The sequence below is a fragment of the Taudactylus pleione genome, unplaced genomic scaffold, assembly GCF_031769625.1.
Source record: "Taudactylus pleione unplaced genomic scaffold, aTauple2 ptg000082l, whole genome shotgun sequence".
In the NCBI taxonomy this organism is placed as follows: Eukaryota; Metazoa; Chordata; class Amphibia; order Anura; family Myobatrachidae; genus Taudactylus; species Taudactylus pleione.
Genome location: NW_028284484.1, coordinates 3462865 through 3490801, shown reverse-complemented (window position 1 = coordinate 3490801; position 27937 = coordinate 3462865). Strand labels below are relative to the sequence as shown.

Here is a 27937-nt window from a genome sequence, read left to right as displayed (position 1 = left end):
AGGGCGTGAATACTTATGTATGTGATTCTTAGTTGTTGTTTTTTTATTAAATTTGCAAAAATCTCATAAAATCTTTTTACACGTTGTCATTATGGGGTATTGTGTGTAGAATTTTGGGGACAAAAATGAATTTATTCCATTTTGAAATAAGGCTGTAACATAACAAAATGTGGACAAAGTGAAGCGCTGTGAATACTTTGCGGATGCACTATACAGGCAGGTGCATAAATATTGGGACATTGACAGAATTTTCATATTTTGGCCTCTATTCACCACCACAATGGCTTTGAAATGAAACAAACAAGATGTGCTTTAACTGCAGACTTTCAGATTTAATTTGAGGGTAATTACATCCAAATCAGGTGAACGGTGTAGGAATTACAACGGTTTCTATATGTGCCTCCCACTTTTTAAGGGGCCAAAAGTAATGGGACTATCAACTGAAAAGCTATTTCATGGACAGGTGTGGGCTATTCCCTCGTTATTTCATTATCCATTAAGCAGGTAAAAGGTCTGGAGTTGATTCTAGGTGTGACATTTGCATTTGGAATCAGTTGCTGTCGACTCTCAATATGAGATCCAAAGAGCTGTCACTATCAGTGAAGCAAGCCATCATTAGGCTGAAAAATCAAAACAAACCCATCAGAGAGATAGCAAAAACATTAGGTGTGGCCAAATCAACTGTTTGGAACATTCTTAAAAAGAAAGAAAGCACCGGAGAGCTCAGCAACACCAAAAGACCCGGAAGACCACGGAAAACAACTGTAGTGGATGACAGAAGAATTATTTCCCTGGTGAAGAAAAACCCCTTCACAACAGTTGGCCAAATGAAGAACACTCTCCAGGAGGTAGGTGTATATGTGTCAAAGTCAACAATCAAGAGAAGATTTCACAAGAGTGAATATAGAGGGTTCACCACAAGATGTAAACCATTGGTGAGCCACAAAAACAGGAAGGCCAGATTAGAGTTTGCCAAACAATGTCTAAAAAAGCCATTACAGTTCTGGAACAACATCCTATGGACAGATGAGACAAAGATCAACTTGTACCAGAGTGATGGGAAGAGAAGAGTATGGAGAAGGAAAGGAACTGCTCATGATCCAAAACATACCACCTCATCAGTGAAGCATGGTGGTGGTAGTGTCATGGCGTGGGCATGTATGGCTGCCAATGGAACTGGTTCCCTTGTATTTATTGATGATGTGACTGCTGACAAAAGCAGCAGAATGAATTCTGAAGTGTTTCGGGCAATATTATATGCTCATATTCAGTCAAATGCTTCAGAACTCATTGGACGGCGCTTCACAGTGCAGATGGACAATGACCCGAAGCATACTGCAAAAGCAACCAAAGAGTTTTTTAAGGCTAAAAAGTGGAATGTTATGCAATGGCCAAGTCAATTCCCTGACTTGAATCCGATTGAGCATGCATTTCACTTGATGAAGACAAAACTGAAGGGAAAATGCCCCAAGAACAAGCAGGAACTGAAGACATTTGCAGTAGAGGCCTGGCAGAGCATCACCAGGGATGAAACCCAGCGTCTGGTGATGTCTATGCGTTCCAGAATTCAGGCTGTAATTGCCTGCAAAGGATTTGGAACAAAGTATTAAAACGTAAAAGTTAGATTTAGGATTGTTTAGTTTGTCCCATTACTTTTGGCCCCTTAAAAAGTGGGAGGCACATATAGAAACCATTGTAATTCCTACACCGTTCACCTGATTTGGATGTAGCTACCCTCAAATTAAATCTGAATGTCTGCAGTTAAAGCACATCTTATTTGTTTCATTTCAAAGCCATTAAGGTGGTGAATAGAGGCCAAAATATGAAAATTCTGTCAATGTCCCAATATTTATGCACCTGACTGTGTATATATATATATATATATATATATATATATATATATATAATTAAGTTCGTCTAGTCGCTATTCAATGATTGCTTTCCAATCCCAATAGTGTGGTTCCAAAGCACAATGTGATTTAATAATAACAGATAGCAGAGTAACAATTAATGCGATAAGTACAGCCAATACATACGCAGGAACTCTGGATCCAGCATACAGTCATTCAATCCTGAAGTCTGTGGTCAACAAAGACTGTATGCTAGCCCCAGAGCTCAGATATGTATACAGCTGATGTTACATAGAAAACAAAGGAGATGATTGGGCAAATTTCCATTGGGTCAGGCTTCAGGTCCGTCTGATATAATGCAGGACATAGGTCAGTTCAAACGATGCCCACCAAGGGTGGGGGTCAGATCTCCAACTGTTGCATATGTATCTTCCCTCCGAAAAGCTAGTTCAACTTCAAACTGGTCTATTTACATTACACACACAATACCATTCTGATCATTAATTCCCTATCATTCATAACTTGCATACGCAAGGTGTGATCTCTTGGCCGATAGGAACGGATCTCTGAGAATAAATAGGGGATTAGAATGATACCAAACATTATATGTCTTCTGTATCCTGGACCTTAGACCTCCATAAAGTATATTTTACATTATTATTATATTTAACTAAAAACTCTATTAACCCTGGTTATAAACGACTGTGTGTTGGAACTATTTTATAAGTGTATGTGTATATGATGCGTTCGCATGTGATGTGGTTAAATACACCCTTCCACGCCGTAGCGTACTAGTCGCATGACAAAGACAACAGTATTGATGGATAATAATTATAAACGACTACATCCAATTATTTGACTTTAACAGTATATATATATTAGTATTTTTTCTTTTGTGCATTTGTTTTTAATGTGTTATTTGTCACTTATGGTACTTTGTTATCACACTAAATGAATTAATTAATGCAACACTCCACTCTTAGCATATATATTTTACACTTAACTTTTTATTTGAAGACGTCACAAAGTGCTGTTACCTTCCCATTTTTCGGGTTAGACGGGAGCCCTAGTTTCATGTATTGAAGGAATCACAAACATCACATACATGTCAGACTATATTACCAAGAAAATTAAAGTTACTATTCATAAATATTTGTACATTTCATACAGATTCGGAACTCATCAGGCCTCTGACAATCGCCATTTTGGAGCTATTTGAATCTGGAAATCTAGAGTCTTTACGCCAGAAGTGGTGGGCTAAAACATGTGCAACCGAACACCAGGCTGGCTGGGTTCCTGTGCAAGCTACCACCCTGGGCGGAATCTTCCTCATCCTGGGCATCGGACTCACTCTCGGACTGATCGTGTCATTCATTGAACTGGTGTGTAAAACAAAGATCAATGCTTATCAGCAGAAGGTATGTATTTTCAGTATTCTATAAAGGGTATATGAAAAAATCAACCATGTTATATTGTTAGATATCATTTAGAAACTACTCTCCCGGGTACGCGGGAGGCTCACGATTTTTCAGATAACCCCCCCGCACCCCCGGAAGAGTAGGCATATCTCCCGCATCCCGCCCACTTCCTAGTGAAGTGGGCAGGATGGGGAGATTTTACCTGGAATTTTTGGGCCCATAGGGAAGGGGCGGGGCTAAATGGCGCAAATCGCGTAATTTAGCCCCACCCCTTCCTCACGGACCAATGAATCGCGGGTGGTTTCTGTAAAGGGGGTGGGGCCTAATGCAGTCTATCGTCTGGCCCCGCCCCCGAAGAGAAGAGCAGCAGGTCCCCTCCTGGTGCTCCCAGAAAGCTGCCCAGGAATGTCGGCAAGTATGATGTAGATTAGTCCAGTAAAGTCTAGGCTATTAGAGAGTGCTGTCCATTCCAAATTTCACCAACTACAATCCACCTCTTCAGCACAGGCACAACCTGTGGCTCATTACTAATAAATATTTGCAGTATTGGGATTGGTGTGTTAACGCACCCACTTACCTATGATTGGGGGCCAATTATAAACAGATTGACATTCTTACTTTTAGCTTGTTATGCACCATCAGGGTACTTGTACAATAGAAAAAATGTCTCATTGTACAAACCTGAAGCTTAACTCTCTCTCTCTCTCTCTCTCCCTCTCTCCCTCTCCCTCTCTCCCCTCTCTCTCTCTCTCTCTCTCCTCCCCCTCTCTCTCTCTCTCTCTCTCTCTCCCCCCTCTCTCTCTCTCTCTCTCTCTCTCCCCCCCTCTCTCTCTCTCTCCCCCCCCTCTCTCTCTCTCTCTCTCTCCCCCTCTCTCTCTCTCTCTCTCTCTCTCTCCTCCCCCCTCTCTCTCTCTCCCCCCCCTCTCTCTCTCTCTCTCTCTCTCTCCCTCTCTCTCTCTCCCCCTCTCTCTCTCTCTCTCTCTCTCTCTCTCTCCCCCTCTCTCTCTCTCTCTCCCCCCTCTCTCTCTCTCTCTCCCCTCTCTCTCTCTAGAATTTAATGCATTTAGAATTATATCCACTTTTTAAAAGCCATCTAACGGGTCTTCAGCCAAGCAGAGGGGCATCTAACAGACGCTAAGATTTTCTCATTCATCGCTAGAACGCACAAGTGATTTACACCGCACTATTTCTATTATTTAGAGAACACAAGGGAGTAGCTTTTTTTTTTTTTTTTCAGCTGCGGATGCATTAAATCACTTTCATTATGTTGGATCAAGATCAGAACAGTTAATTGTTTTAGTTGTTTTTTTTTTTTACTTTAATAGTATTCTTTTTAAAAGGCAAACTCCGGTTTCAGTTCAGTTTATCTTCCAGACAGATTTATCTATATTAGTTGTCGCTGGATACGGCTACAGATTAGTGCAGAACTTTGCATTGAAAACTATTTTCTCTACTACATATCAGGGATGTTGTTGCATCTCAAATCAATTACAGTAAATAGATCTGACTGAAAGACTTTTACCAGAAACTGTGCTTTCATTTCAATGAGCATGGGAGGGCAATGTTTAATTGTGATAAATAGATAAGGGTCTTGTGTGCGGAATGGGATTGAAATGCCCAACATGAGGAGATACCGACTGGGCTAGGAGAGTATACTAACCCTCCCTTAGTGGTGCCTACCCCTAACCTCCCCCAGGAGTGCCTAAACCTAACACCCCCTCCCCGCACCCTAAACCTAACCCTCCCGGGGGGTGCCTACACCTAACCTCCCCCCGGTGGTGCCTAACCCGAACCCTCCCTCCTAGGGGTGCCTAACCCTGATCCCCCCCCCAAACCTGAACGCTAAACTCGCCCCCAACATGTGGCTAACACTAAGGGCGTCCCGGACTTACCTTCGTTCGGGTTTAACATAGGCGTCTGTATTTCGACGCCTGTGTTCCATCCATTGCCGGGATTCCGCTGTTGGCATTGAGACTGTGGCCGCCGGTCTCATCACTTCATCCCCTTGTGTACCTTTATCCCATTACACTGGGGCCTTAGGGTTGTATATTGCCTTCTCACGCTAATTACTTTATTTGCTATGGGTATACTGACCTAGGGGGGCAAGTTAAAATGACCAGAGATGAGCCATGGTCATCGGTGGCTGATTGTGAATGTATGCCACACACAGGAAGATCACTTCACTCAATAACAGTGTTTTGGTCATTTTAGCAGCGCATGTGAGTCCTGATTTTTCATATGACTACTCGCTCCATTGTTGCACCTTAGAAATAAAAGCATGAATGCTATACCGACAGGACTGGCACTGTTATACTTGTCCTACTGGTGTTAGTGCATTAGCCTCCTACAGGTTGAGGGTGCTGAGAAAGGCCCCATTAACGTGCTGCTGCCGTTAATATGATCCTGGTAAAAACTCTTATTTCAATGTTATTTACCGCCCGATTGTCAGAGGTCAGATATTAAATAAATGAACCTTAAACTTTACTTTTACTTTAATACTTATCTAAAATACAGACACTCAAAAACGGTCAGCTTTATCTGTATAAATGCATGGTGGCAGAAAAATAAGAAAGGTCAGCTATTTAGTGAGCTCTCAACTTATGCAAAACAAGCAACACTACTTGCAGGGGTACTAACCCTTACTATCCTTTCCTCAATTGCATGTGTGGAATAACAAAACTTGCCAGCGCCAACAATCCCTTTGTAAGCCAGAGGTATCTGACGCCCATTCCAATACACTGACCAGGCCAGACAAGAGGTGCCACTGACCCTAGTAAAGTAAAATCAGTGTACCCAGTGTATTGAAGGATGAATGCACCTGCAGACTGAAGCAAGATGGCCACTGTACTGACACTTTTTCCCACCACCCAAGGTTCTCTCTGTGAAGAATCAAGCTTCTTAAAACTACTTTCAAGAAATAAAAATATACCTTCCTCCATCAGCTGCACACCATTACTCCGGAACAGGTGGGAATCCTGAAACCAACTTAAGGGCCTTATTTATCAACAAGTTTTTAGCATACACAACAAGTGATAAAACTCGTTGTGTATGATAAATGATGATCCAGCCAATCAGCTCCCAACTGTCATTTTTCAAACAGATGGTAGTTAGGAGCTGATTGGCTGAAGCACCATTATCATACACAACAAGTTTTATAACTTGTTGCGTATGATAAAACTCGTTGATAAATAGGCCCCTAAACCCTCAAAGCCCAGCCCGAAACATGTCAATGCATTTACCTTCTTCCTAGACTTCTCAAAAACTGCCCCACTTTGGCGACTACATCAATAAAGTCAAGGAATGATTGGAGGAACAAACCAAAACACAATTGTGCCAAACCTGCACAATCTCAATTGTACAGGTTGAGGGTCAGACAACCTGTCTGACCCTCAATAAAGATGACGGAGAGGGAGAGGGCAAAAGGTGGATGAATAAGTTGACCTGAAGTAAAAACCTTACAAAAAAACTGCAGGAATCTTTTCCTTTTACTCTTTGTTTTTTCTTATTTTTGTCATTTATGTCCTGTCACAGGAAAAAAAAAAAGACAGGACAAAATCCCTCATGGGACCCCACCAAGTAGTGACGACCGTTCTAGACTATCAAGTAAAAATAAAGATAAATAGAAGACCAGACAAAATGTACTTAAATACGCTACATTCATTTGGATAATTAGTGGATTTCCAAGAGACTGATAGGGGTATTCAATATGGAGCGAAAACGCCGTTTCTGCAAGGTTTTCGCTCAGATGACATAATTTTCGCCGGTTTTACTTTTACATTGTATTTAATCTGAAAACTTTTCGCCGGTGCGAAAAGTATATTGCATTCGACCCTGCGAAAAAGTATCACCAAGGAATGGGTGGCGAAAAAAAGTGCAGAATTAGGGTTTTGGGGTGCAACATTTTGGAAACCACCCTGCAATCTTCAGACAGTCCCCCAAACGTAAACTGTGTAAAAAAATTTTTGAAAAATATCTCAGAGGACCCCCAAAAAAAGCACTTTCATTTTGGGGGCGAAAAAAAAAATTGGGAGGTACAAAGTTAAAAACTAGCGAACTACAATCTAGGGGGGTCCCCAAGTATGCCCCAGGTGTTTTTTTCATTGCAGGTGTTTGCGGCAGGTGGATTTTTCAAGTTTTTTTTAAACTTCACTTTAGCAACTTTTAAATATGCTCACCCCCATTTTCAAGTACCCCAAATTTGCTGGGACTACTTATTTTCAGCAAAAAAAACCTTCTAAATACTATTTTTCACCACCTTCCCAAATCCCCAAAATAGCAGCTATTGAGCCCGTTTAAAGACCCCAAAAACCTTCAGCAGGGCTAATTGGGGGTATCCAGAGTGATCCCCCATGTCAGAACATCTTTTTGGGGGTGTTAGGGTAATTTCCCCCAAAATCAGCGAAGTTTTCGCTGATTTCACATTCGCCGGGTGCCGTTTTTTTAGCCGATTTCATATTGAATACGAGTATAATCGGGGGCGCGCGTGATACTTTTTCGCCGGCAAAGGCTCCGATGTGCGGCTAAAACTTCGACACGCATAGACGGCGAAGTTTTCGTTTCATATTGAATACCCCTGATAATCTCAGGGAAGGAAAACCCTGCTGCCGCTGTAGCAGCCCCAATTTTAAAGGACTGAGTGTCATACTCAATAAAATGGACACCAAGGTGCAGGATACAGCGTTGAAAGACCAACCAACACTAAAATTTAAGGGGATTGCCACCCAAATGCATTAACCATGCCCCAGACAGATAGGTGTGCTGATCCAAATTTAAAGTCAAAAAATTAATCGAACAAATCTAAGTATTAGAACACAGATAAAAAGATACCCAATGCCCTCTACCAACTTGGTCAGTCTTTGAATGCTTAATCGTGCACAACGATTGATAATTCACCAAAATCTGAGAGGCAACAAACAGGTGTGTGAGACCCTCCATTCTGGCTTGATGAAAGTGGCAAACAACAACCACCAACACAACAGACACCAATTCTCTAAATCAATCACACTGTAACCTAGAAAGTGTCAGCAGTTGAATTTTCAACTCCCGGCACATGTTGAGCCGTAAAGCAGTTATGTAAATAAGACAGCACAAAACAAGCTGAGGAATTACACAAACTACTGGCAGTGAAGAACACCTTTCCTGTTTATCGCCTGTATGCCCCAGATCAGGGCCGTAGGGAGGGTGGGTGGTGCGGCCGGTGCCTCCGCACAGGGCGGAATCCTGCAAGGTCTCTGGCCGCTACCTGCCGGGCTCCGGAGGTCTGCAGGAAGAGACCTCCTGGAGTGCTATGCGACAGAGCAGAGTAACATTAAAGAAATCCCTGCCCTCCACCCGACGGCCGGATGAAAAGGTAAGCGCTTATGGGAAGGAGGGGTCGAGCGAGATGGGCGGCGGTGCAGCACAGAGTACACTGCTATCCTGCTACGGCGCTGCCCCAGATTGTTAAACCAAAAAACTACGCTCCTATTCCTTAGACCAGTGTTTCTCAAACTTGGTTCTCATGGAACCTTAACAATGCGTGTTTTCAAGGTAACCTCAGGAATAATTAGTACCACCTGTAGATCGATTTGTGTTAGAACATGTTTTCCAAATCATCTAGCTAGAGCACAGTTGTGTTAATTGACTGTTATGGTTCCATGATGACCAGGTTTCAGAAACACTGTCTTAGATGACTGCCCCACAGTTCCATAGCCTTTACTATGGGAAAAGCTCAAGAAGAAGAAAGTTCTTGGTCAGGCCCTTGACCACCCACTCCTTAGGCCAGGGGTTCCCAACCACAGTCCTCAAGGCTCATTAACAGTAGAGGTTTTAAGGATAGCCATACTTGAGCACAGGTGACTTAATTAGTACCTCAGTTATTTTGATTTAACCATCTGTGCTTTAGCATGGATATCACTAAAACCAGGACTGTTGTTGTGCCTTGAGGACAGAGGTTGGGAATCACTGCCTTAGGCCATGAAGCAACACACCCAGAGCTGTCAAAATATAGACTGAAGCCAGAGTCTATTTGCTCACACAGCAAACTAACTACCATTATCACAACTCACCTGATGGATAAGAAAGATACTGAATCAAAAGGTAACTGGCAGGTGTTTTCTGGGAAAGAACAAGATGAGGTAAAGGAGAGGTAACAAACAGCCCAACCTCACCTCCAGCATGACCACCTTCACAAAAATATAGGGCAATTCAATAGCAGACCACAGCTTTGTAGGACAAGCTGAATGAACAATGCCCGGACCCAGGGGCAGAAACCCCTCAGAAAACGATAGTGTATAAATTCAGCCTCCTTCTTCAAGGTACACCAGTCTAACAACATGGACGTGAAATTGACAGAAGACCAAGCCTTATTTCTGGGGGCTGGGGCAACGGCAGGTGGTTCTACTGGATTTCTGAGAGAAGACCTTTGTCTATGATGTGGCACATCCCACCCTACTGAGGTGCAGAAATGACATTGCACCCCTAGCCTCTATTGAAAGCATTACAATGGTCCTTTTGCATGGAAGCCGTAGAAGAACGATGAGTAAAGAAGGAAGGGGCCTGGAGAGGATGAGACAACACAGGCTTCGCTGAAAAACAGGCCGGCTGTGCAATGTTGAGTCAAACGTTGATGCCTTTACAGACAAAATCCATTACTACTAGACCATCCTGCTTCTGACAAAATTTCTCACCATATTGAAGCCAAAATTGAACCACTCATCTCTAATACACCTTTCACACAAAAAATTAAATTACCGGGTAAAGCACTTTTACCTGGTAATTTGCAGAACAACACTGGGTTTTTTTCTGTGTGAAAAAGGTCAACCCGGGTCGAAAATGCCGGGTCTCCGACCCTGGTAAAAATTACCCCCCTTTCACACAGAAAATGAAATCACCGGGTAAGTCTTTAATTGGGAAACCCACCCGGCATTGAAATGCCGGGTAAAAGCTGGGTTATGTCACACATTCTGTGGGAAAGCGGCATAAGTCAGAATAATATATCACCTCTCCCTGGGACTGCCCGCCTGGCATTTGATTAGCAGATAGTGCTTCTCAGAGGAAGCCACTGCCACGGAAACTCACTGGGGGTGGCGGTCCCCTAACAAGCACAGTTCTCCTTAAATCAATCCCGATCCATATTTTTATATAATAATGCTATTAGCATATTCTGCACATTCAAATAGGGTGCATTACAGGTCATGGCTACTATACTCCCCAATATCCTATCACGTTAAGTGAATGCATGTTAAGAATTGCAGCAAAAAAATGCTATATAGGGGTCATTTATCAATCTGCGATGATAAGTCTCTTATCACTGCAATGTATTTAAAATAAATCTCACAGAAGTAACTAAGATACTCAGCTTCCCCAGCGATACAGACCCACAGCAGTTCTCTTACCATGTTTCCAGGGCCAGTCTCTGCAAATCTGTGTATGGGATTGAAATCCAAGATTTGTGCTTTCAGTTCTACCAATATATTTTAAAAAATCTGATTGAATATAAAGAATGTAGCAATTTCAATCACTTTAAATGGTTATCAACATCTGGCAATAATAGGTACAAGTGATGCCACAATAGACTTCTACATTGCCAGTGAATGCAGGTACATTTTGCTGGTGGTAACCCTTTTGAGATATATAGGGCTTTATTACCTTTAAATGAAAAGGACCGAGAAAATGACTCCACTCAGCCTCTGAACTTATACAGTACACATATTAATGGTATGCAAGTCAGCATGTCGACATTTAGAATGTCGACATGGAATTTTAGGGTTAGGCTGCAATTTAGGTTAGGATTAGGCTGCGTATTACATTTGAAATGACATTGTCTTCATTCTAACTAACGACATTCACAATGTTGACATTATGTCAGTGTCGACATTCAGACCATGTCAACAAGACATATCACACCCATATTAAGCATGTTGTTATCTAAATGTCAACAAGGTCTGAATATCAACAAAAGGATTTTAAATGTAAACCTAACCTTAAACCTATTATTAACTGCAACCTAACCCTAGAAATCAAATGTCAACATTCAGACCGTATTAACAATATACCGTTGACATTCTGAATGTTGACATAATATTCCACATATGTATTACTAATAGGTGAAAGGTATGTGCGCAGAGCCCTGACTAATTGCTTGTGTGGCATTAGGTCACATGAGAGGCTACAAAGCATCGCAATGTGTATTGATGGTGGTGAGATGTTTCAACCTAATCTATTGTATTGGAAGTTACGACATGTGGTATTTATCCCCATTTCTCTTTCAGAAACCCTGCTGCACCGCTTTCTCAGAAGAGATAGGGCAACGGTTTGGAAGAAGAGAACATCAGGAGTGTTTGGAGAAGGTGCAGCCATAGAGTTACTCTCTGGTGACAATGTGGGAGATGGAGAGAACAATATCTGTAAATGTGCAGTCATTCAGTATCTGCTTTTTGTTGCCTTTCTATACTAGTGCAGTCATGATTCTGGTGCTCTGAAAGTATTCTTGTTTTAATTGAGAAATGAAATATATAGTGGTGTTCATTTCGTTATTAATTATAAAGATAGTATGGAAATTTTAGCCCGATTTGTAAGATGATGGTGTTTATTAAACAGAGGGCCATTTTCAATTTGGAGTGAAAAGTCCGTAGCCGGACTTTTTAGCAGTCATCTGAGATTTTGCCATCGAAAACTTATTGTGCGCGTCCCCGCGTATCCCCATATTCAATTCCAAATTGGTGAAAACGGGACTCGGCAAAAGCAAAATCGCCGAAAAGTGCTGTCGTTTTTGGGGAAATCAGCCTGACACCCCCCTAAAGATGCTCTGACATGAGGGTTCACTATGGGTACCCCCGAACAGCCCTGCTAAAGGAAATTTGGGGTCTTTGAATGGTCTCAATAGGAGCTATTTAGCGTCTTTGGGAGAGTGATGAAGAATAGCATTTAGATTTTTTGGCCAAAATAAGTAGTCCCATCAAATTTGGGGTACATGAAAATGGGTGCAAGCATATGTAAAAATCACTAAAGTGAAGCATTAAAAAGTGCCAAAAACACACCTTCAGCGAGCACCTGCAATAAAAAAATAAACTCCCCCATACTTGCAGACCCCCCCAAAGGCTATTTCGCTAGTTTTTGAAGTTGTACCCCCACTTTGAAATGTTTCATCCACTTTTTCAAAGTGCTTTTTTGGGGTGTCCTTTGTGGGGGGGGGTTTTAGCGTTTTTTGACGCAGTTAGTGTGTACAAAGGGTGTAGAGTGGTTTCCGCACCTCTGCACCCCAAATCTGCACTTTTTTCCACCGGGTATTCATAGGAGAAACTTTATCGCCTATTACATTGCATTGCGTTTTCGCACCGGCAAAAAGACGCTAAAATTGAATAAGAGGATGAGTGAAATCGGCGAAAATGACGTCATCGGCGAAAACGTTTTGCCGAAAACGGCTTTTTGCTCCAAATTGAATACGGCCCAGAGACTACATCTACTCTTTCAGGGGGAGATGTATAAAGCCTTGGAGAGAGATCAAGTGGAGAGTGATCAACCAATCAGCTCCTGTCCTTTCTCTAGCGCAGCCTGTAACATCACAGTTGGAAGCGGATTGGTTGGTACTTTAGATGTCTCCAAGGCTTGATACATCTCCCCCTTACACAGATATAACTAAACATGGTTGTTAGAATAGGGATGAAGGTAATCATTTTACAATGAATCAGATCTCAATTTACTATTTGGAATAGGAATGTGAAATCTAGTAAAATTTACCAAGACCAGCAAAACCGCTGCTTCATTTATTCTTCTCTGCTAATTAGGGAGAGGGGGGGGGGGGAGAGTAAAAATGACTGTAAATCTAACATGGCGGCTAGAGTGTCTCCTTATATATAAAAAATATGATGTATCTTTAAATAAAAATATATATATAATACAGTAAAATTACAGAAATTCCCCTAAATTTGCCTATGGAAAAACCCCCCAAAAAAACAAATCCTTGATTCACTTTTATATTTCCCTTACAACATAAACCATGTTAATTTACTTTCTGATAATATCTGAGACTATAAACAACTGATTGGTTTTAGGCTGCGGGAGGGGAGGATTAGGGCTAGCATACTTACCTTCAAGGTGTAGGGATTCTGGCTGTTGGGTTGCCGCTGTCTGTATTCTGACCGCTGTGATCCCGTGGCCAACTGTGTAATAATACATCAGCAGGCATTTTAAACAAGTGTTGCAAATCTGTCAGTACAGCAGTGGGCCGCAGGTGGAGGGTTGCCTGCTGCCCAATACTGAAGTGTACACAGAAGGATGTGCAGCATACTGTCTGTATATGAATATCATTTTACATTTTGAAGTATGAAATGGAAGAATATAGTCAAATGTTATATGTTTGGATATAAATGTAAGACTTAAACATTAAACAACTGATAACTTCACTAAAGTCACTGTGTACTGATTCAAATAGATATTCTGCAGTAATGTATTTCCAAGGACCTCTAACCAACCAGGCAACTAGCATCAAACTAGTATTGGCAAGATGTAGTAAATCACTTGCGAACTTGGGTCCATATTTTCAATTTCATACAGTATGTTTACCAACTTATACAACCTTTATAAATTGTAATTTACTTATAAAGTGGGTCCACCAAACAGGAGACATCCATGTGCAAGAGGGATAGGGATGGTTTAGCCAAAATATATGAGAATGCACCTTATAACATCACAATGAACTAATGATGGCTGCATTATGGCGACACACTTGTAATGCGGCTAACCGCATTTTTAAGGGGACAGCATTACATGCTTAAGCATGCTGGTAAAGCAGCATGTATATAAATACATAATGATAAATATATAATTCTGTCCCCTTTTAAGAGCAGTTATAAGCATTACAAGAGTGTCACAATGACGCAATCGGCATTTCAGTGTCCCCATACAGATTGTCGATATCCTAATCTTCGACAATCTAACTACATCCCCATCCACAGGTCAGATGTTATTTTGTTAAAGCACAAATCTTTTGCGCTCATATAACTATATATAATTGTTTTACCCAAAATTTAAGGCTAAAGCTGCATACACACACAACGATTTTTTTAATGAACGATTTGAGTAAACGATTTTTTCCCTTGAAAAAATTGACTAAAATCGTTTACTAAAGTTGTTCATTTACTAAATGTCATGAACGATTTTTATGAACTACAAACGATTTTTGCATATTCCCTTAATGAAAATCGTTGAGTTGACAAGTCTGACTGAACGACAAACTACAAACGACAAACTACAAACGTGAACGCGCATGAACGATAATCGTTCATCGTTTGACTCAGAAAGTGAACGATTTTTGCCATCAATTATCGTTAAACGATCTCGTTTAACGATAATCATTAAAAAAATCGTTGTGTATGTATGCAGCTTTAGTTATTTTGCTGTGTTTGAAAAAAAAAAAAAAAAAAAATTTACCTAATAATCAAAACTCTCCATGAATCACTTTAACAGTGAAATGTCAAGACGAAACAATATACTACCCAAAAATGACACAAAAACATACAAATACCATTGTTTTATATGGAATAAATTGTAAACACACCGGGGCCAATTAAGAGTTGCAGGCAAATCAGCCGTAATTACATCCACATTGCGAGCGCGGATGAAAAGGCGGATATTTGCCATACAAAGTTGTAAACCACGCTGCGCCAGTCATATCCTTGGTGCAAGAGATCTGTTTGGAAACAGACCTCTGCATCTCCCAAACTGTACAGTCGGCAATTAAGTCTACTTGCTCGTTACGCCGTTTTCACTGTAAGTGGAGATGCTCTGCAGTGCCCATAGATACGTGCACTCTGCGCCGTAGCATGCACAATGCACAGGTTTGCAAGATCCATCCACAAAATAGTGCAACTCCACATCAGCAGCACTAACCAGTGAACATTTCTTATATTCACCCAGGGCTGGCAGACATTCTGTGGTCTGAACCAACATTGGTGTGAATGTAGCCTAATGGGGCATATTCAATTGGGTGCGAGGTTTAGCAAGGAAAAAACCTTGCGCCCAATTTTGGATTACAGTGGGTATGAGCGCTCCCGATACCCGCAGTATCCACTTAAAATAAAAGTGGTTGCGGGGTTTTCAGAGCTTAAAAAACCCTGCGCCGTGTAAAAAAAATAAAAAAATTACACTTAACTGACAGGCGTCTCCGGTGGCCTCCTCTCCATATTCTCACTGGGGAGGGGCCTGTTGGGAGTCCTGGGGGCTACTGGGAGGCTCCAGGGAGGCACAAGGGCTGCTGGGAGATGTAGTTCCCCCAGCGCCCATTACTTGGGGGGGCATACTCACACTGGAGGGGGTGGACACTGGAGGTCACACTTTGAAAGACAGCACTTCGGAAGGTGAGTTACTGACTGATTAAGTGAATTGGAAACTTCCAATTGCTTAATTAGTCATTAGGGGGGCTGCCGCCGGGGTCCCAGAGCATTTTCCAACCTCTTTTCCGGGGTCCCAGAGCATTTTCCAACCTCTTTTCCTAAAATTGTGCATTTCGGGAAAAATTGGTCGTGCTCTTGATGTGCGCAAATAAAACCTCCCGGCGCTCAAAATAGGATAAAACGCGCACCTAATTGAATAGCAATAATCCTGCACCTGCAGGAAATCCTCGCAGGTGCAGGATTTTCGCTATTCTCGCCTCCAATTGAATATGCCCCTATAAGTTCTCTAGCAATATATTAAGACATAAAAGGAAATAGCTCAGTGATATGAATGGTCTCTAGGGAATTGATTGGAAACATTTGTTAATATTGGGTCGGATTGAGAGTATCACTGTAAGCAGTAGTAGCTGCTACTGCAAAATTATGCAAATGCCCGCAGAAGGCGTCTGAAGGATAAAGACGCCACCTGCTGGCATCATAGATCCGATGTCTTCATCTGAAGATGCAGCATCAGATCACCATTGTGAACATCGGTCACAATGCTCGCAGCCATCACCCATCTGAGTAAGTCTAAGCTTACAGCATATCAATCAGGGGCACTGCAAGCGAGATCGCAGATCAGGATCAGCACATGCACAGTGTACGCAGATCAAAAAAACATTGCAATACTGTGATACTCTGAATCAGGCCCATTGCTAAACAAGACAAAATGGCTGCCACTGGTGTATAAAGGTGACCAGCGCTCTTTAAAACCGATATATAATATTTATAATATATATATATATATATATATATATATATATTATAAATATTATATAATACAATTTTTGACATTTCTAAACATCTATGAAAATCCTGATAATATTATATTTGAAAATCTCCTTGTTCTGTGGTGGAAGTAATATTACTCTGTGCACCTGACTTCTATTATTGCAGCAGAGTCTTCCCAGTCTGGCACAGCCAATAAAGGTAGTATTACCTAGTCACACTGACGTATTATAAAAGTAAAACCAAAAAGTGTCATATATAATTTAAATTTATTTATATATTTATACAGACGCATATCGTCCTTTTTTATCTCAGCACGAAAGCACAATATAAATACAGCTATTTGTCCCCTCCCATCCCCATAATAAAAATACATTCTTTACAATTAATGAATAAAACTAGTGCTGAGGAATGGGGTGAGGTGACCCACTAACCACCCTCATTTAGGCGGAGTCTCATATTTGAAAACCACACTAAAGATCTTGCCGCCCAGCCTTTCTGCCAGCCAGGAGTTCTTGATGACGGCCAGTTTCAGACTTTCACACTGCAGAACTGCATAGTAGTTGGTGTGGATGGCACGGCCCATGCCCTCTATGATAACAAGGTCAGTTCTTCTCTCCTTTACCAGCATGGCGAGGCTTTTGTCTAAGCGACTGTGGACATAAATGTATAAAATGTCAATAGGATATATTATAAACACATTCAAACAAGGAATTTTTGTATAATTATACGCATATGGATCATGTCACAGCTACATTATGAGAAGTTTAGGTTATACGCGGATGCTTTGGTGGAACGTGTATATGGACTGTACACACGGATAGATGCACTTAGCGATATATCGTTCATCGGCTGTACGAACGATATATATATAACATAGTGGGTACCCAGCTCAAGTGACAGGTTCTAAAACCCGATGCTTTCGATCGTGTTTATGCCCAAAATTTAAAAGGGTAGTGCTTTTAATAGCTAACACGGCTAGTAAAATCATACATTTTGGGCATTAACACGATCAGAAGTGCCAGGTTTTAGAAACTGACATAACCCCTAGGAGTGTAAGGACAGTGGAACATATAATAACTTACTTTGCTGTTGCCAATTTATGACCACGGTTGTAGTTTTTGGGAACATACTAATAACAGTCGCACAGTGAAACTGAGACATTGGGCAAATATACTGATACCTACAAAAGCTGAAATAATCAATTTTTTTTAAAAAAGAACAATGTCTTCCCAGTAGTACATTGCACTTGTTCTATGTCAGGAGTAGGAGACTGTCTTAATAGGGCAACATTTCTAATTGCAGGCACTACGCTGGTAAGTATCAACCCGAGTGTCCCATCAGCAAGCCGGGCCCATGTGGGGGTTGCAAACCTTCCATCCGTTTGGGCTGAATTTAAGGGGATGTAGAACCTGAAGTGCCAATGTTGTGGATTTATTCATGCTAAAATAGCTTTATAAGTGCTCCCCACATGTCCTCAGATTACTGAGAGGGGAATATAAATTAAAAAGGGACTTGGAAAAAGGTAAATAATAAGCAAGTGCTGCCACACCATGTCACATGGAAATTATACCAAATATTTGTCTTATAGGACATTAGAGAATGACTTATGGTTACATCATTTATCTTTGTCATTGGTTCATATTACAATACAGCACTTATCACTTTGTGCAACACTTCTTCATTAAACCTACCCCCTGCATATATCAGATAGAGAGGAGAAAAGGCTTCCACAGTGCTCTGCTGTACAACTATGGATGGACAATGAATGCTCCCATTCTGTGACCTTGTATGGCTACAGCTTCATGGCTGAGCTAATGTTGCTCCTAGGAGTTTCCACTTCACAATAACAGCACTTAAAGGGGACTATGGCAGCTCTAGCAGGACACAAATCTCACAACCTGACTTGTTGGAAATGTGACATCTATGACAGTGCCACAAGTCACTGAGCTCTTCAGTACCACCCATTCTACTGCTAATGTTCCACTGAGGAGATTACGTTAGGGATGACCATCAACGGTTAGCATCCGGCAATGGTTTTGCCATCGATGGCAGAGGTCAGATGTTTATCTGCCATCGATAGACAACAGCACAGTGATGGTTTATTTCCCATCATAGGTAGTAGTATGGTGAACAGCTCTGCTTCCATTGTGCCACCCTCCTGCCCTGACTGGTCTACTGTGCATGGTGCATAGCTTTGCCCCTTCCCCGCCATCGATAGTGAAGGATTTGATGGCCATCCATAGGCTGAAAAGCTGTATGTACCTGAAAGAAATGGGTGTGGCTGAAACACATACAAAACATTATAGAAAAACACAATTAATCTAAACTCACCTAAGATCTAAGCAAGGAGAACTTGAGCCAGTTTGTACTAGTATTAGCCTGTCATCCTGCAATGCAGACCTAAGAAAAAGCAAATGATATGTAATCCACACTGCTGTCTTTTTAAATATCAATTTATATATTATAACAAAATAAATTGTTGTAAATGTACTAAGCGCCAACATTGTGCTTTTAACACAATTGGCGTTTAAGTTTCGGGGTTAAACACGTTGAGAAGCTGCAGCTTGCAAAAGCGATTTTGTATATTTATCTCTTTGACTAAAGAATGACAGAAGGATCAGTAATCCCTCAGTAAGTAATGCTGTATTTTTACAACAAGGTGGCTCACATCATCTGCAATGTATAGTGTGCGCTGCACCCCATCTGCTTGTGGCTGACATGACACAAGACACAGTAGGTTGAGGAGTCCTGATGTGTTACAGTTGTGCTCCCCATCTCCTCCTTTCACAAACAGAAGCTGGAAGAGTAGCATGCACTCAGATCTGGTGTCATTCGGGAGGCTGTCTGTGACAGCTGTCACCGGGGAGGGAGAGATTACAGCCTCCCCGTATGAAGTGGGGATGGGGGTAAAAACCAGAACAGTCTGGACCATATGGGGAGGCTATAATCTCTCCCTCCCCGGTGTGACAGCTGTCACACAAACAGCTTCTGAATACCAGCCAATCACCATGCAGTAAAGACCAGGGTTACCAGTTTCCACTGAGCCTGACCAGGGATTTACGTGCGTAAAACCGTGCTTGAGACCTGAGAAGAAATGCCGAGATTGACCAGGATTTTTTTCCTAAGAGCCTTTTCCACTGAGCCGCTACCTGGGTATTTTGGCCAATGGAAATGGGGTATTAGTAACCTGGTATAGAAGTCACTGTTTATACACTATTGTTGGGAAGTGTTATAGAGCACCTGTCCCTACGAGCTAATAGACTGCATTGCCTTTTAGGGCCTGATACTGAGTAGGACACTGCAGCATCTGTGTGTGCGCCTTTTGCCGTAATTACTTATGTGACTTTATGCAAATACCGCTACAAGCGCCTCCCTGGTGTACAGCCATGTGTCTGCATGTGCAAGGTGTGAGACGCCCACTTTGAGTGTCTAAAGGCTCTCAAATACCGTTGGGGGTGTGTCTTTAGAAAGGACTATAGTGACAAATTCACAGCAAATCACGTCATCAAGCCCCAAGTCACTTCACTAGAGCGGTGGGCAGGATCCATGAGGGGAGTCCGGGAGAACTTCTGATTGATGTGTCAGTCTCCCAGACATTCAGGGAGAGTAGGTAAGTATGCTTTAGTGGCACAGTGTGACTGATGCACATCAATATTACAATATAATAATAATGAACATAGAATGGTAACAGCTAGATCGGTCATGTACACTTACTGTATGACTGAATCCATGTCTGCAATATGCTCAGCGACAATCAGGGATTCATTGTAAGTGACATCATTAAGAGCAGGTCCTGAATTACATGCTAGTATTACCTGCAATAGAAATACAGCCTTTATTTATACCTTCCAGCAAACGCAACTTTTTCCTTACATCAGTAAAGCATAACCTATAACATAGGACTTCACAGGCAGGGGCATGTGGGGTGGGAGGATTATCAGACTAATGATAGAACCACGAAGACAAACCCTTAAGTGCAGTGGGATTTTCCAGAGCAGGACAATATACAGAGCCTGATTCAGGGGTGGAGATAGTGTTGATGTTGGACGCAAGCAGACAAGGTTTTCCAGTCTTAGCATGTGCCTCGATAGTTACCGGCAAAAACCGAGAGGTAATTTCAGTGGGGATTCCTGGGTAGCAACACCGGTGTGGCTAGCCAGACACGGGCATATCATGGTCAGCCATTGCTGCTTTTTCCACAGTTGCACTGATTTCGGTCAGCCAAGGTCAGATGGACAATCTGCGCCTCCATGGGGCTGGTGCAATTTTAGTGCCACCAATGGTGCTTCTTAATATGCAAAGTGGTGGATCAGCATCGCAGCTGGTGGGCGTCTCTGTACGAATCCCATCGTCTGCGGGATTAGCATAAGGACGCGGTCGCGCTGTAGAAAAAGACGCAGTCGCGGCTGCATTTCTGGCAACCTCTGAATCAGGCCTTTCCCCAAACTATTCAATGTCATAAGTAATCCTAGCAAAATCCTCTATTATATTAGCTCCTAGTCCGGGGCTTGTTTTACGAAATAACGTGAATAGTTTGGGGCGTGGCTTGGGACAGGATGAAGAAGGTACCAAGATTCATGCATAAGATCCTGTTTATAAATCCTAGACCAACTTCTATTTAGATAGAACCCATTGTCACATAGCTTATGCTAACTGCCTGCTGCGCCAATTCATTTCTTATGAAGGTGCTGGGCGAGGATTACAGAGACACAAGAACAGAGACTGAAGGTGCCTGGCTGGCACATACCACTGACTTTATGATTCCCTGGGCTAAGGGATTTCCCATTCATTTTGCTTTCCAAGCCTCAATTTCTGCTAAGATCCCGCGTGGAGAAGTGGGTGGAAGAAGATCTGCTCAGTTTCTCCCTGGTTACTGTAAGTGCCAGTAGCACAAAGCCTTCCTGCCCTATAGGCTACCATGTACATGGCCCTCCTTCCAAATTCATTGACAACTTTGCTTCCTCACTTTCTCTCCTCTGACCTTCCCTCTATTATCCTAGGTGACTTCAATATTCCTATTGATATCCCCACAGAAGCCTCTGCCTCCAAACTCCTTACCCTCACGTCTTCATTTGGTCTCTTCCAATGGACCTCCTCCCCCTCCCATGTGAGTGGGCATTCGCTTGACCTGGTCTTCACTCACCGTTGTGATATTTCTGTTTACTCCAATTCCCCATTCCCCCTCTCAGACCATCACCTTCTCTCTTTTAACCTATCCATCTCTCCTTTCCTTCCTCTACCTCCTAAGGCCACTATCACTAAGCGTAACATTGACACTATTGACACCATTTCTTTTTCTTCCCAGCTTGACTCACTTCTCTCCCCTATCCTGTCTCTCTCTTGCCCTGAACAAGCCATTTCTCTATACAATACCTTCCTTACTTCTCCGGCGATCACTATTCACCCTCGCAGATTTACACCTCAACCCTGGCATTCCAAATGCACCAGATACTTGCAAAAGTGTTCACGAACTGCCGAGCGACAGTGGAGAAGATCACGTTCTAAGGCTGATTTTCTCCATTTCAAATTTATGCCATCATACAGTGCTGCCCTTTCCCTCTCTAAACAGTCATATTTCAAGAACCTCATCTCCTCTCAGTCCTCAAATCCCCAACGTCTCTTCACCACCTTCAACCCCCTCCTCCGTCCACCCCCTCCTCGCCTCCCTTCCTCACTCTCTGCCCTTGACTTTGCTACCTACTTTACATCTAAAATTGACTCCATACGTCAGGACATCATATCCCACCAATCCCCCTGCTATCCACCTCCTCTCTTCCCAGATCACCCCTCTCCTTCAATTTTACCGACGCTAACTTTCTTCTCCACTGTATCTGGAGAGGAAGTCATGTCCCACATCTAGTCCTCCCCCCCTTCCACCACCCCCTTGACCCTATCCCTTCACGTCTCCTCCGTTACCTCTCTCCTTCTGCCTGCTCCCATCTTGCCCACCTCCTTAATCTCTCCCTATCATCAGGCACTGTCCCGTCTGCATTCAAACATGCCCTTGTCTCCCTCATACTAAAAAAAACAACCCTTGATTCTAACACTCTCTCCAACTACCGTCCCATCGCTCTCCTCCCTTTTGCCTCCAAGCTCCTTGAGCGTGTTGCTTACAAGCGCCTTACCACCTTTCTTTCCTCTCATTCCCTCCTTGACCCTTTTCAGTCTGGCTTCCGTTCTCTCCACTCCACTGAAACTGCCCTCACAAAAGTCAGCAATGATCTCCTTGCTGCTAAATTCCATTCGCCACTACTCTCTGCTCATTCTCCTTGACCTTTCTGCTGCTTTCGACACTGTGTACCACAATCTCCTTCTGCAAATCCTTCACTCCCTTGGTCTGCGTGACACTGCCCTCTCCTGGCTGTCCTCCTACCTCTCTAACCGATCCTTCTCTGTCTCCTCTCATGACTCCTCCTCTCCCCCACAGCCTACTGCAGTGGCTGTTCCCCAAGGTTCTGTTCTTGGGCCTCTCCTTTTCTCACTCTATACATTCTCACTAGGTGAACTCATCAGCTCTTTTGATCTCCAATATCATCTCTATGCTGATGATACTCAGATCTACCTTTCCTCCCCTGACCTATCTCCGTCTCTCCTCACTCGTGTCTCCAACTGTCTCTCTGCCATCTCTTCCTGGATGTCCCAGAGATTTCTTAAACTTAATATGTCTAAGACTGATCTAATCATCTTCCCTCCCCCCTACATAACCACACTTCCCACCATTTCTTTATCAATTGATGGCACAACTATCTCCTCTAGCCCCAAAGTGCGCTGTCTTGGAGTTATCCTGGACTCCTCCCTCTCCTTCAAACCACATATCCAGAATCTCTCACAGTCCTGTCGTTTTCATCTTAAAAATATTTCCAAGATTAGACCCTTTCTCACCCAGGATGCCACTAAAACTCTCATACACTCATTGGTCATCTCCAGTTTGGACTACTATAACCTTCTCCTAGCTGGCCTCCCCAAATCCCTTCTCTCCCCTCTCCAGTCTTTCCTCAATGCTGCTGCTCGGCTCATCTTCCTCTCAAAACGCTCTGCATCTGCCTCCCCTCTCCTACAAGCTCTCCACTGGCTCCCCTTCCCTTTTAGAACCCAATTTAAGGTTCTCACACTCACTTACAAAGCCCTCAGCCATTCCTCTCCCATTTACATCTCTGATCTCATCTCCCTTCAGTCTCCTGTCCGCCCTCTTTGTTCAACAAATGCATGCCGCCTCTCATGCCAATTAATTACTTCCTCCCACTTCCGCATCCAAGATTTTGCCCGCGCTGCTCCCCACCTTTGGAACTCTCTCCCCCTACCCATCAGACTCTCCACCTCTCTTCGATCCTTCAAACGGGCTCTCAAGACCCACTATTTCATCAAAGCCTTCCAGCTGTCATCTTAACTTGCTGCTACATACTCCTTCCTCCCTGCCTACCCCATCTGTTTCACCCCTGTTTGTCTGTCCCTCCCCCTTAGTATGTAAGCTCCTATGAGCAGGGCCCTCTACCCACTTGTGCTTCTCCTTACTCTACCTTAATCTACTTCTTACGCTCTACCAGGGCATCTAACACTTGGTTGCTTGCATTGTTGCTTATCTGGGTGTTATGGTCGTGAATGTAGCAATGTATATTATCCATGTCCTGTAATGTATTGTACTGTACTGTAAATCAATCTATTTGTTTATGTACTTTGTAAGTCGCTGCGGAACACTTGTGGCGCCATATAAACGATAATAATAATAATATACAATGAGCACATACACACGCATGAAGTGAGGGAATCAAAGTGCTAGAGGTGCGACTGTACCCCTTGCACCCTCCGTAGTTACGCCAATGGAGGTGGAGCGCCGATCAGCGGTGCTCCTTCTCCAGGCAGCTCCCGGGGACAATGGAGCCAGGTGCCCCCTTCAGGGCTGACGCCCGGCGGCAAATGACTCCATTGTCTCCGGGAGTTCCGCCACTGCGTAAGAAGAGTTATTTGTGCAATATATTCTACAGATAATATTTATGTGATGAACTATGTCCCTGTGACATGTAGGTCTTTATGCAGTTCAGCAGTGTGTACAGTATGAAGCCATATTTGGCATTTGTCAGGTCAGTGCAGTTAGAGCATAGTCTGGATAAACCATGCCTCTGACTATGACTTACACGTATCCTTAAGATGCACCTTTCAATCTTTGCATGTTCCATAGGCATGGTGCAAAGGTGCATACACACATAACGATTTTGTAACCAACGATTTTCTGTCAGGTTTTCCCTTGAAAAAGTGAATGATTTTTTGAACGATGAACGAATAATGTTCCTTCCCTTAATGAAGATCGTTAGGTTGGACAGTCTGAAATGTACGATGAATGATAACTACAAACAGGATTACGCTATTTTGATTATAGTTCATCATTGTAACTCATAAAAAAGATTTAACGATAATGACTTCGTTATCGACAAATCGTTCAAAAAATCGTTACATGTGTATGCACCTTAAGTTTAGAAGTTGCTAATGAGAATGGTCACATCTTTGCAATGGATGTATGTATATGCTAGACAACGTTTTTTTTTTTTTCACCCAAACTTTGCGCAGTCGTTTTTCGCCAAAGTTCGCAACTTACGATTTTTTGGGTTTGTCATTTATCATTAGGGGGGGTGTGCAAAGGGTTCTGAAAGAAATCCCCACATTTTTAGACAAAACTAGGGATTTTGCTTTTTTTTTTTTGCCTGGTCTGGAATGGAAAAAACTTTTCTCCTGTTCTTTTTTGCCAATTGCGTTTTCTCCTGTGTTTTGGTGAAAATATCGCTTTTTTTGCGAAATACTGCTGTTTTTCCCGCTAATTGAATACGGCCCATAGTAATTTTCAGCAGAATGACATCACTGTGAGGGCTCCTCTAGTGTACAGTATGTAGACTACACCCTGACAATAACATGCTCTGCAGAGAGGAAAGACATTAGCAGTTCTGTACCTCTGTACCTCTGGAGAGCAGCTCTCTGACAAATGGGAAAATTCCCAGGATGATATCCATGCCGCTGTTATCCACAAATATTAAGGCACATTTATGCGGAGGACCCTAGAAAGCAGAAGAGTTATTATTACACACAAGTGCTCATTAAAGGAGTTCAGGGATCAAACAACAAAAATACATTTTCCTATGAAATGTAGGTGGAATGAAAGTCATACAAACTCCTGATACAATGTTGCCTGGTCAGTGAATAGTAGTGGATTCTAAAAGCAGACCAGCTATGTGATCATGTGTAATAGGTCAATATAAAATACTCCCTGCAGCATTAAACATTATAGATATCCATTGGTATTACAGTTTTTATACTATGTAAATGTAGGAGAATAGATCTAATACGAAATGTAGATGTTAATTGTAAGATAGCAAGTAGTTTAAACATCTTGTAGAAAACTGATCCATTACATCTGTTTTTACTACAAATGTACAAAAGAACGAGCCATTTAGTGGGCAAGAACGACTGGTCTAGTAGTGGGCAAGAACGACCGGCCTAGTGGGTGATTTGGAGGAGACAAAAAAAAGACCTTTACTGTTAGGTCGAGAGGTGCATAATGTGCAAAGCGTACAATTGAGCGTCTGAGTACGCAACCAGTTCAGCGACACTCCCATAACATGCCCATATGATAGACCATCTCTGTGCATCTGTTTAGTCACCTCCCAATACCCAGCACGTTTCCAAAACATCTCGGATACCATGTGTCTGAATCACAACAGTGCCTTTGTGCATAGGGCAGAGATTTCCAAACTCGGCCCACAATGCACCCAACAGTCCACATTTTAAGGATAACCATGTTTGGTCACAGGTGACAATTAGTATCTCAGTCTTTTGATTTAACCATCTGTGCTCAACCATGGATATCCTTAAAACCTGGACCATTAGGGTGCCTTGAGGACTGAGGGGGAGATGTAATAAAGGTTGGAGAGAGATAAAATTGGAGGTAAATAGCAACAACCAATCAGCTCCTAACTGTCACTTTTCAAGCACAGCCTGTAAAGTGACAGTTAGGAGCTGATTGCTTGGTGCTATTTATCTCCAATTTTATCTCTCTCCAAGCTTTATTAAATCTCCCCCTGAATTTGGGAACCTTTGGCGTAAGAGTTTTTAGGTATATTTATGCGTGCGCTGATGCATAAAATAAAATCGTCCACCTTGTGAACATCTGTATTTAACGTGTGACTGATTCAGGCCGTAAAACTTCTATTCTTCTGTTAGTGTCATTCCAATTAAGATCATCATTCAAAGAAAAGTTTAGCTAACACCTAAAATTACTGACTAGCCTGCACACATCCATATCCTATGTGTAACCTTTTGCTAGATACACTTTAGTGTCTATTCTGGAAAGCATCATATACTGCAAGGGTGGTGGATCTGGAGTTTACAGTCTCTTATCTATGCCCAGCCTCAATGGCGCATCCACAACCCATAACCATGGAGTATGAGCAGAGGAGTGCGCTTATCACACTACACCATCCCAATTATTGCGGTTATCTAGATGACATGCATGACGGGTTATACACAGATAGAAAACCGCATATACAAAACCCAACAAAGAGGGAAAGGCCGTCGGCAAGGGAAGGTATTTTTTACTACAGAGTATATAGCGACACCCAGGATAGCAATTCACGTGCTTGAGCACTTTTCCCTGCATTCTGAGCCTTAATTCGCTTATAGTGTAGTAAGTGATGTACTTAGGTTAGTATTTTTTGTCACAATGGAATTGGTATAAAGTAGCAGATTAAGAAGCAAATTTTATGAAACAATGTGCAAAACTCATTGTGCAGAACAGCAGGGCCGGATTAAGGCTTGAGGGGCCCCCTCCAAGCCACACGGAGCCTATCTCCCCTGTCAGAAAGCCCCACACGAAGTCCTACCCACCCACCCCCAAGCCACATGAAGCCTACCCCCTCTCCCCCCCCCCCCCCCCTAGAAAGCCTACTGCTCCATCCCTGCTACTGATGACTCACCTGACAATCCGGCAGAACTGCTCCTGAGTCCCCTCCTCAGCTTTTACGGACATGTGTCATGTGACGCTGATGAGGAGACTTGGGGGCCACTCTGCTGGGCTGCATGCCATAGAACAGCCGCGGCTGCTGAGCCTTCACCCAGGAACAGGTGCCACTGGACACTGTTCTCGGCAGGGTAAAAATCGACCCTGTGTTGGGGCCCCAGGGCGACCACCCCTGTCACCCCTTCCTTAATCTGGCCCTGCCAAATAGTCATAAAATAAAGCCATGACAATGAAGACAAGTTTACCTTTAACCTTTCGATCCAATCACAATAAGAGTCAACAAGCCACGGTCTAGCTGTTAGACAAAAGTAAAAAGAATAACAGAATACAGAATGCACAGTAGCATAAAACATGGCGGGCCTGAATTTCCATAGGTGAATGGTCAGGTACAGATTAAAGATTTGCCCCAGGGCCCAAGTCATACATACAATTGAATTGAGAGATCCTGGTGTATGGCATTATGTTGTACTTAGAACTTTTATTTAATGTGATAAAAGAAAGTCACATGACACCCAAATATTC

At 42.7% G+C, this 27937-nt stretch overlaps 2 protein-coding genes across 2 annotated transcripts in view; one reads left to right on the top strand and one right to left on the bottom strand.

The window, feature by feature from the left end:
* Positions 1 to 13652, top strand: part of LOC148532177 (putative glutamate receptor) — a 91731-nt gene extending 78079 nt beyond the window's left edge. Inside the window, exons 11-12 of the mRNA XM_088468193.1 lie at positions 3021 to 3268; positions 11521 to 13652. Coding sequence (XP_088324319.1) covers positions 3021 to 3268; positions 11521 to 11610 — 338 coding nt within the window. The 3' untranslated portion in view covers positions 11611 to 13652. The remainder of the gene's footprint in view (positions 1 to 3020; positions 3269 to 11520) is intronic.
* A 3010-nt stretch (positions 13653 to 16662) lies between these two features.
* Positions 16663 to 27937, bottom strand: part of PANK4 (pantothenate kinase 4 (inactive)) — a 105587-nt gene continuing 94312 nt past the window's right edge. The window contains exons 15-19 of the mRNA XM_088468191.1: positions 27661 to 27710; positions 25353 to 25457; positions 20128 to 20228; positions 18745 to 18813; positions 16663 to 17063 (exon numbers count right to left, since the gene is read on the bottom strand). Coding sequence (XP_088324317.1) covers positions 16850 to 17063; positions 18745 to 18813; positions 20128 to 20228; positions 25353 to 25457; positions 27661 to 27710 — 539 coding nt within the window. The 3' untranslated portion in view covers positions 16663 to 16849. The remainder of the gene's footprint in view (positions 17064 to 18744; positions 18814 to 20127; positions 20229 to 25352; positions 25458 to 27660; positions 27711 to 27937) is intronic.